Source organism: Odontomachus brunneus, unplaced genomic scaffold, assembly GCF_010583005.1.
Source record: "Odontomachus brunneus isolate Ranch 3 - 2012 unplaced genomic scaffold, Obru_v1 Obru_scaffold_086, whole genome shotgun sequence".
Classification (NCBI taxonomy): domain Eukaryota; kingdom Metazoa; phylum Arthropoda; class Insecta; order Hymenoptera; family Formicidae; genus Odontomachus; species Odontomachus brunneus.
In genome coordinates, this window is record NW_022639536.1 from 1,303,742 (window position 1) to 1,314,321 (window position 10,580).

Consider the following 10,580-nt stretch of genomic DNA (forward strand, 5'->3'; position numbering starts at 1 on the left):
ATATATATATATATATATATATATATATATATATATATATATATATATATATACAGGGCTCATATAACTCTTTAATATCTTAGATATCAAAAGAAGATATCGAAAGATATGAAAAATATTTCCAATAAAAGTTGTAGGATATCGAGGAAAAAGAATAATAATATTTATTTGATCTTAAAATGACTATTAATAATCTTTTTCAAGATCAACTTTCATTTTTTAAATAGAATCAATGGTTTCTTTCGGCCTAAATCAATTCTTCTTCGTCATTTTGCTTATGGAAATGATTCCATTTAAAAAATTAAAGATAACATGGACAGAGCGGTCATTTCAAGATCAAATGAATGTTACTATTTCTCCTTTAATGCTATAAGTATATATATATATATAGTGTGTGTGTGTGTGTGTGTGTGTGTGTGTATAAACACACTATAGTATATGTATAAATGTTATATATAAATACTATATAGTGTATATATATATATATATACTATAATACAATATATATATAGTATATATACTAGATATACCATATATAGCGTATATAGCATATATAGCATATAGCATAAATATTGAAAAATATTAATATTATATATAAATACAAAAAATATATAAATATATTTAGATGACTCAAACTCGTATGCAAATCGTTCAGAGAGAGACGTAGCCCATACGTTCACAGTTCTTACACGCACATGGTCAACAAATATTTCGTTAATATATTAATTAATTAATTTCTTAATATAGTTATTGCGAAATTTGCAAAATGATAAAGGAACTTCTTGTACTAAGTTTGATTCGCTCTACCTACACACATGAACATGTCATCTTAATTTATCAAATACCCTGTATTATTTAAAATATATATACTTATTTATTTATAATTATAATTTTTGTTTTTAATACATACATGCTTTCTGAAAATTATATTATTTTTTTACAACTCCTGTTGTTAATAACTTTGTAACAGGTACATTAATCGGCAGCTAAGACCCTATAAATGTTATTCAAGCTAATAACATTGACAATATATGTCACGATCAAGATCATCGAGATGTTGAGCTCCCTAATTAAAATATTTACAATTTCTCAACAAATATTTACAAATTTTCTCGTTGAAAAGAAAGTGCTGCAACATTTCTTTCATTGACTACATACATATTTCCGCCTTTCTGAAACCTGTGTGAAGTTCGTTGTCCTAAAAACAACCGATACTCAAACCCGCTCTCGGAGGCTTCACACGTATTTGTTCTTAGTATTGCCTGTCATTAGTTCTGTTTAGGCCACTTCACAGCTCTCGGACAGATTCCTGTTTTCCGCAGTCCGACAAAAGATCCTTCCGCTCTCGAAATTATAATCTCCATAGTATGTAGTGCGTACATATATGTGTGCGTGGGTCGCTTGTTCACAGTTCGAGAAAATAGCGAACATAAATAATCTCTCGGGAAATGTCTGTGAAAAGAGAGAGGTTTCGAGAAAGATATATATTTTACTTCTTGTAAAACTACGTTATATATATATATATATATATATATATATATATATATATATATATATATATATACACACAACAGTCTCTGATATTGAAAAACTGTTCGAATCATTTCAGTATCCTGAAGATAGATCAGTCGATAGTATTTTCATGGATCGAAGACAACAGTTTTCCAAATATTCAGTACATCAACATGAACATGTACGGTCTTTTCGTTTGTTGCCAAGTGATATTGATTCTTTTATTCACAAGACATTAATTATCAAAATCAATTTTCAAAATCAACGCAAGAGTCTTCACTCGACAATCACGACAATCACGACTGAATCTTAATGATTATAATCGTGTTCTCGCTGCGAGACTCATAGCAATGAGTCATTAAATGTAAAAGATTTGCAGTAAATTCAAAATATTTACAATTATTATTTCCTCCTTATGATTTGTAAGAATGTCTGTCAATTATCATGTTGCCTTGTTCGCTATGGTTTCTACACAATTTTGGTCGTTAAAAATTCGCAATCATAATATATACATACATACATATATATATATATATATATATATATATATATATATATATATATATATATATATATATATATATATATCTATATATATATATATATATATACATATATATATATATATATCGCTCTCGCTCTCTCTTCTTCTCTTTTACTCTCTTCCTCTCTCTTTCATAAATTGTATCACCGCAAGAAAAGTCAAGAGCATTTTCTTCTCACGCAGGGGAACACTTCGCAAGGAATGTGCATAAACCAACCAATTGTCACAAAATTTAGTAGAGCAGATTTCTTCTTACGCAGAGAAAAATATATACTGCTAAGAAAAGCAATTATTCAGTTTGCTTTCGTTCTTTAAAGTAAAGGTTATTTTCAAAAAAGAATATTTTCTTATTTAATAGTCTTAAAATATATCCATCACAAATTTTAGAAAATCTTATTATCATGTACTCAAAAAAGGAATTTATTTTCTTTACAATATCATAAAACTTTATTTAAAAAAAAGTTGATTCGACTTTATGTAGTAAACAAATTAAATTTTTTTTTTATTAAATATTCTTGATTGAGATGCTAAACTTGCTAGGATGCAGAATATATTTTTAATAAATTTAGAAACTCGTAATGAATTTACGATAAATTTACAAATAAACTTATGAAATACTTGTGAAACAAGTAACATCTTCTTAAATGCAGTATACATTTTTCTGCGTGTTTTCTACGCTTATTATTACACTGGAAATTATCGAAAAGTTATAAAAACCGTCCGAGATATTTTATTACGAAACTATGAATCCTTCACCTGGCCCGTCCATTAAACTTTTTCAAAACGATAGATCGATTCACGAACACTCCTCGTCCATGTCCCTGCATCCGTGCGTTTAAATTGTCCACTTCGAGGCGTCCTTTGCATTAGCCTCGTATGATGAAATCGATCGTCACACGAACTCCTTGGAAGCTTCCTGGAGTGGCAAAGTAAAGTAAATCAATCCCGGACATGTGGTCGCATCCGGCGTCAGTTTTCACCGCAGCTTCATTGCGAAACACCTCTTTCTCTGTTTCTTTTTATCTCTCGCTTAGGAACGTTTAAAAACCATCGAGTCTCGAACGCGAGTTCGAGCCGTCAGCTCCTTTGACTACCATGTTCAGTCTCTTCGTGTTCCAGGTGCCGCGTCATTGCGCATCGAGTCGTGTCATCGAATCGGGCGGACGCGCAGCCCCGACAGCCATCAGTAAAACATCGGCGACCAGTCGGTATGTCGGCTGCTCTCACCGGCGGTGATTGGTATATAACTGACCGGCGACGAGCCCGGCAGACATTGAAAGCAATAATTGGCCCCGCCGTTGTTGTCCCAGTATTGCGTGCCCTTGCATTGGAATCGCACAGCAAACTCTAGCCGCTGACCAATCAACAGAGTATGGCAGTAGAGAACGAAGGAAAACTTATCGCTGAAGCCGTCGCACGAGTTGGGCACGTAGGTGGCCTGTAAGTCGCTGAAGTTCCGCCAGGAGTTCAGAGTGTAGCGTATATGCACGGACTTGTGGAAGTCAAGGTTGATAACGCGCACTGTGCCTTGAATCGCCAGGATTGTCGGGTTCTGCACCAAGACGTTCTCTAGGCATACTCGCCGCTCACGCACCAGATCCAGAAAGTTTGCCATGCCGCCCGGCTGCTGAAATAACGGCACTAACATCCGCTCCATCTTTCTGGATAATGGCATAGAACCCCGTCTGCCGTTGTTGTCGTTCGAGTAACAATCACCCCAACCGTTACCGACAGACGATAGCGCGTTGCTCACCGGACTGCTGTCCTTCTGGAAGAAATCGTCTTTTTGGAAGACCAAGTCGCTATACGCGGAATTTGGTATCCTCGGTATCTCGTCCAAGAAGGTTCTCACAGCTGCCAAATCGAGGCCGAGTACGTCTGCGAATCGGACAATCTTTTTTCTGCCTGGTGTACCAGGTGGCGTTTTACCAGTCTTCAGAGAGGAACATCTGCGTATACGCTGTGGTCTTTCTTCCTCTTCTTCTACTGTTTCGCTTTGACTCTCCTGTTCCAGCGATGAGGACTCCTCCTCTTCTTCCTTCGCGCTAGGACTGCTACTGAGCTTAGTCAGTAGGAGACGCATTTTACCGTCGTCGTCGTCGTTGTTGTCATCTTCGCTATTATTCGACTGCGCGATCTTGTCAATCTGCAACTCCACCTCGTTCTTCAAAATTGATGTCTCGATCACTCGGTCACCCGTTGGACACTCCAACGTGAGCATAACAGGGACATTGATAGTACTACTGTAAGTGGAGGGATCCGTATCAGTGTCGCTGGCGATCGTATCGTCCATCTTCAGTTGAGACGAACATTCGGACGGCGTCATCTTCGATTCCGTAGACTCCGCTGACTCCTGCTCGTCGTCTTCCGTGTCGAAGGAGTTCTCGGTGTCGTTGTGAACATCGTCCTTGACTGCAAAGTCTTTGCCGTTTCTAATCACCTCCTCCGACCATACACGAACGAAGTCGACTTCGTTGGACTCGTTTTCGTCCTCCTCGTGCCACCTGTCGAGCTTGTTGGACAATAATGCGCTGGGACCGTTGCTCGGTAATTCCGAGTCGGAATGCGACTTGGGTAGGCGATTATGCGGGATGATTTGATCAGGCTGGTCAAACCTAGGTGGGCTCTCGTCTTGCAGCGACACCGTGCTATCGTCAAACGTACTCCATAGGGATTCGTGGCTGGGCGACGTCGTTTCCTGTGAGCTCCTACCGTTCAGTGAGTCCTCCGAGCTGCAGACCAACTCCTCCCGCAGATCACCATTTTCACAGGGTGCAGATTTCCTTCTCGATGAGCAGCTTTCAGACTCGGATGTGTCCTCGCAGATCCGTATTCCTATATTCTTGTCCGTCCGTCTACTACTGATTCTGGCCTTTGCAGGACAATTGGAAAGATTCGATGTGACCTCGCTATCCGAGGTAGTGGTGATGGGATCGAAGTAGGCCTCGCTCTTCGGCTTCTCCGTGTCAGAAGATTCTGGATCGAAGAATATCTCGGAAGAATCGCTATCGGGCGGTGTGCCGTTGATTGGCGACACATACATGCAGCCGGTTTCGGTGTCCTGATGAAGACCTGGGGCGGGCACCGCTTTAGTGCCACTCGGCGAACAGTGGCAGGCGTCATGATGGTTTGCTTTCAGAATCTCCGGGTTCATTAACAGGTGAGCCAACTCCGCAGCCGTCGCTTCCTCGGCAGGCGAGCCCGGCCCATTTTCTAATTCGACGTCGAAATCGAAGAAGAGGTCTGATTCCGGACTGTGACGCGGCTGACGTTGCAGAACGTGGTTGGTGGTCCCGTTGTTGGTACTTATCACGGCACGATTGCCGGACGATGACGGGTGTAGCCATGAGGTCTCGTGTGGCTGCCTGTCGATATTCACGTCTCGCTCGGGCGAGCCGTTCTCGCCACCCAATGAAGTCAGTCGACGATGAAGACGCCTAGCGAACGCCTCCGCGCGACCACGGCAGCTACTAGGAAAGAGAGAACTGACGAGGCCACAGGAGGGCCCGCCGCCGCTGGCGCGAGCGCTGCCAGCAGAGTCTGTGCTGCTCATCTCAAGGACGGCGGTGGTAGATGTCTCGTCGACAGCGTGCCTGCCCTCCGATGGTGAGGGCGGGGGCGAGGTCAAGCTGCTGCCCTGGCCTGCCGGCCCACGGCCTGAGCTGCCACTCTGGAAACAAAGAGGAAGGCGCGTTACGTCGATTATTGTCTTTTCAATAAAGTTTCTATCCAAACGGGAGCTCAATTGAAACACTTTAAACATCTTGAAGTAAAATCTCACTCAAAGTAAGTGAAAATTCATTCGAAGCGACAGTGAGGATATCGCCATAAATCGGAATTGGAATATAAGGATGAATGTTTCATTCCCCGAATAAATTGAATCTTGTGATTGTCTAACAACGAAATAATAAATTTGAGTCTTACATCATTACTAACCAGTAATGTAAACAGTAATGTTTATTCTTTTAGTGGCTATATAAATGTTAGCCTATATAAATGTTAGATATCGGCAAGGTAAAAAAATTACAATGTTATAAAATGAAAAATCATAGTTGTCAGGTAATAAATAATGCGCATTTCTGTTTTTTTAAGTCATTCACGTAATAATATAATCTCAATTTTTATTTGTAACCATATTGTTTCAAAATGCTAAGAACTATATGGAGTAATCCATATAATTAGTGGCATTCTTTTTAATCATTGTCACTCTAGAAAAACGTAATTTTTCATGCAATTAATATTGCAGTTAAATTTGTTGTCTGCACTTTATGATTTCTTTTTAGAATCATAAAGTATAGACAAAATTTTCATAAATAAAATTGTAAATAGATACCACTTATCATAAGAAAAACCAACTTTTTTTAAATATTAATTACTTAGAGGGATGCCAATAACTATGTAATTTATCTTAGTAGCTAGAGAACAGATAACACTATCTCTGCTCTATCATATCCAGTATGTAATAGTTAGACGACATCTAAATTACAAAACTGATTTCACATTTTAATGAATGATTAACTAATAACGAACTAGAAAATTTAACATATTAGCTAGTTATTAGCTTTTGAATTAAATTGGCTAGTTACATTTTTATTTGAGTCAAGCTTAGAGTGAATTCCGCCTACATACAAATAAATATTTTAAACCATTAGAATGAATTTGTTTCTGTAATAGTGGAACACAGCAGATTCACCCTTCAATTTTGAATGAAAATCTTTACTCGCCGATTCCGAGTACAGGAGATTCACTCTTTATGAATAATAAGTCGTTCAAATTCTAATGGCTCGGTTATAACTCGATTTTCCGAGTGAAATTTCATTTTAAGACATTGGATACATTATATATGTTTCTGTCCCTTTAAAAACATATCGTCTAAAGTAAATTTGCTCGGAATATTAATTCCTCTAAGATTGATCGTTTTTAACTTTTACTGTAAAGCTTAATTGAAATTAATGTAATCACGACAAAGTATATAACTGTAGTGATAAAAAACGCGGACGCAGAGAAGTTATATAAATGAAGGTTCAGGAAGAAGTCAAAACGGAAAATTGAGACGAACGCGCATTAATGACGTAGCTCGCAAGATGAGAATCACAACATTGGCTCACGGCCATACAGTGTTCCTGCACATATCCAAACAGCGACTTGCAGGAAGTGCAAATGATCGTCATTACGACCCACGTACGGCACTCTAACGCGCAAAAATATCCAATTCCGATCGCACCAGCATCTCAATCCTTGTGGAGGCTTCTACAGCGTAGCTACGGAAAAATATATACTTCGCGATTGACGCATGAACATTCATAAAGTCGACCTATCAGAAAAGATAGTAGCCAACGTCTTCGATTCGCACTCGGTTTCGTTGTCGCATCTCCGACAATTATTTTTGGCATCGCGTCCAACTATAATTATCCATTGAAACGCAGCGCAATGCCGATCGCGATTTGTCGCCACCGGAATTCATCACTTCCCGAGACACGCAAAACTGCGAGAAAGAAGCCGTGATCTTCCACCGAGGAAAAATCACCGACAAGTCGCGCAACGAGAAGTTCGAAAAAAAAAGCAGTAAAACAAAAAGGAAGAGGAGGAAAGGAAGTTACAAGTGCGCGCGACGGAATTACGTAAGGGGAGGAGTGATAATCGATTGACGGAGTGGAGAGCGACACGACTCCCGACAGATCCGAAAGTGCACTTAGAGGAAATCGCGTGCAGACCCCCGTGAGAAAATTGGAACGATATAAATACACACACAATTGGCCGCGGATCAATTCCTATCTACTGGACGCGCGCGAGCATATGTAAGCGTGACATTTGCTCGCGCAGATCCTGAAACGACCGAGCGTGTCCTGTTGCAGTCGTCCGGCCAGACGGATATATTTCAGGCACACATATTCAACGATGCATGTGATTTATCGGTATTTATTTTCGTCCCGAAGTCGCAGCACCCAACAGAGAGATTTTAAAGGCCGCGCGAAAAAATAACTCGCTTTGATTTATGTAACGGCGCGCTCGTGAAAAACGTCCGCGTGATCGTCGCAACGAAATTGAGATTTCTTCAATCGTGAAGAAAACGAGAAAGACAGATCTCTTTAATCGTTATTTGCGAGGTATTTTTTCTCGGCATTTGTACTTCCACACCTTGATTACTACAGTGTTATCTTTAATGACTCAACAGATGATTTGAATACGAAATTGCAAAGATCTTTTAATGCTACAGTTCGTTTTGTCTATGGTTTGCGTTACGATGAGCATATCACTCCTTATAGAATGTTTAAGAGGTAGTTATCGGTGAAGCAGAGGCGCCTTCTACAGACCGGTTGCTTATTGCACTTAATTTTACAGAAACAAGCTGCTTCTTACTTATTTGATTTCTTTGCGACTCCTGCATTCTTCGCTAAAACGACACTTTTTTTGTTCTTAAACTGGTTATTCCAATATGCTGTACCGAAATATACAAAAAGTCCTTTACTATTGCTGCGTTCTACCTTCAGAATTTTCTTTCTAGGGCAATCACTTATTTCTCCTTCTTAGTATCTTATTTCGTGATACACTTTATCAGGAGTTATTGAGACGGGAGTCATCGACTGTTACAGCGGTAGGCATTGCGAGTCCGGAGAAACACTTAATGTAAATCCTACAATATAAATATATTATTTTGTTTGTATTGATCATTTATACTATACGTAATCTTTCTTATTTTGTATTTTCTCTAGCGAATTCATTTACATACTCTTTTTTTCTATGCTCTATCGAGTTCTCTTCTCTATTCTCTAATGAGTTAGTTTGTTTGCTACTGTTAATTAATATTTCGTGAAATATTTTCGTTACTTAATATTTTGTCTTTGTATTATTTAGTATGATTTAATGGTGAGTGATAGTTTTCAGTAATTTCTGTAATTTCTTGTTCACAGCATATTGCATAGACTGGATTAAGCTCATTTACTTATATAATTATTGACAAGTACTTTTCTAATTCATATATGTTTATATTTTTTCTTTTTTATTACATACCTGATAAAGTCTTATCTCGGGGGAATAAACACTCTATTCTTTTTCACACGCACACACACTCACTCACTCACATATACTCACTCACTCACTCATTCACTCACTCATTAGCTCGCTTACTTATTCACTCACTCGCTCACTCACTCGTTCACTCGCTCGCTCATTTACTCACTCTCTGTCTGTCTGTCTCTCGGCACTATCAAATGTCAGATAATCTTTGTCTCATTCACGAACGCAGATCTCTCTCCTTCTGTATTGAGAACATTAAATGTGGACGAACCTTTACTCTCGCACTGCGCTTATTATCGGTCGTATCACGGTCAAGCCGCGTGTGATTTTCTCATGAGCGCCAAGTGCGGCGCACATCAGAGTTAAACGATGATAAGTATCGATCGCCGAAAGAAACATGGGCTTGAAAATTACGACATAGACTACTCGAATGTCTCCCGTGGAGACAGAGAAACAATTTCATTAAGCGAACGATAGGAATACCGCGAGGATGAAAAGGCGAGAGAAAAAGAGAAAGAAATAAAATTCCAATCGATGACTTTTACAACTGAAGGAAACCGAACAACTGAACCATTGTCCCTTCTTGTTTCTCTCTCTGTTAAGGTGAATGTCTCAAATAATGACATTCTCCTAATTAATGACAGTACTCCGTTTTTCTTAATAAATTAGTAGTAAATATTTATATAAACTGATCCGTCTTCACAATAATTTTTACCTCAACATATTTTATTAAAGCCATGCCTCTGAGTAACATGCAAAAAGTTTCAGCCGTCGCTTCTTATTTATTAAAAAATTATTTAAAAAAATGTTTCATAAATAAGACGTAGTTTTCCGTATATATTTAAGAGGAAAACACATGGTTCGTATTATATACAAATATTTTCTCCAGTAACATTTAAAAAGTTTAACCCGTCGCTTATGGTTTAGTAAAAAGTTATTAACAAAAAATTTTCATAAATATAAGATTCATAAATAAATATTTTTGATACCATATAGAAAAATTGCAATCGTATGTAAACAGAAATGTTATTATACGAGTTAAAGTTTTTGTCTATCGAATATGTTCAAATCTTTCGTGTTGCTAAACTGATAAATCTATTTTATAGTAAAATAACAGATTCTAGGATATTACTAAAGACCTCTACACACAAAGTATGTGTTAAAACGCAATTTATTATTAAGGTATTTCTTTATATATTCTATAATACTTTTAATCCCAAACTTTGTGTAGGGACTTTCGTTAATTTTTTGAAGACATACTATTTTAATATACAGGGTGAGTCATTTTAGTCTATGGATCCGAATATCTTCCAAATTACGGTATCTACAAAAAAATGGTTTAGATAAAAGTTGACCAGGACAGAGGGGGTCATTCAATTGTACCATTGGTTTTGACCTTGAGGTCAATTTTGAAGGTTACTTCAAGGTCACGATGGTTTTTTCTAATGGGACACCCTATTTTTGACTGCGGATTTCGAAAGAGCGGAAAATTTTACATCAAACTTGT

At 38.1% G+C, this 10,580-nt stretch overlaps 1 protein-coding gene across 4 annotated transcripts in view; it reads right to left on the minus strand.

Moving 5' to 3' along the window:
- Positions 1-2,559: 2,559 nt before the first annotated feature.
- The window catches only part of LOC116847997 (glycogen-binding subunit 76A), a 119,164-nt gene continuing 111,143 nt past the window's right edge, over positions 2,560-10,580 (minus strand). For 3 of the 4 annotated variants that reach the window (XM_032823656.1, XM_032823653.1, XM_032823655.1), the window contains exon 2: positions 2,560-5,726. In XM_032823656.1, coding sequence (XP_032679547.1) covers positions 3,240-5,609 — 2,370 coding nt within the window. In that variant the 5' untranslated portion in view covers positions 5,610-5,726 and the 3' untranslated portion in view covers positions 2,560-3,239. Of the gene's footprint in view, positions 5,727-7,115; positions 7,137-10,580 lie in introns of those variants that run through there. The other variant, XM_032823654.1, reaches the window with a different exon arrangement.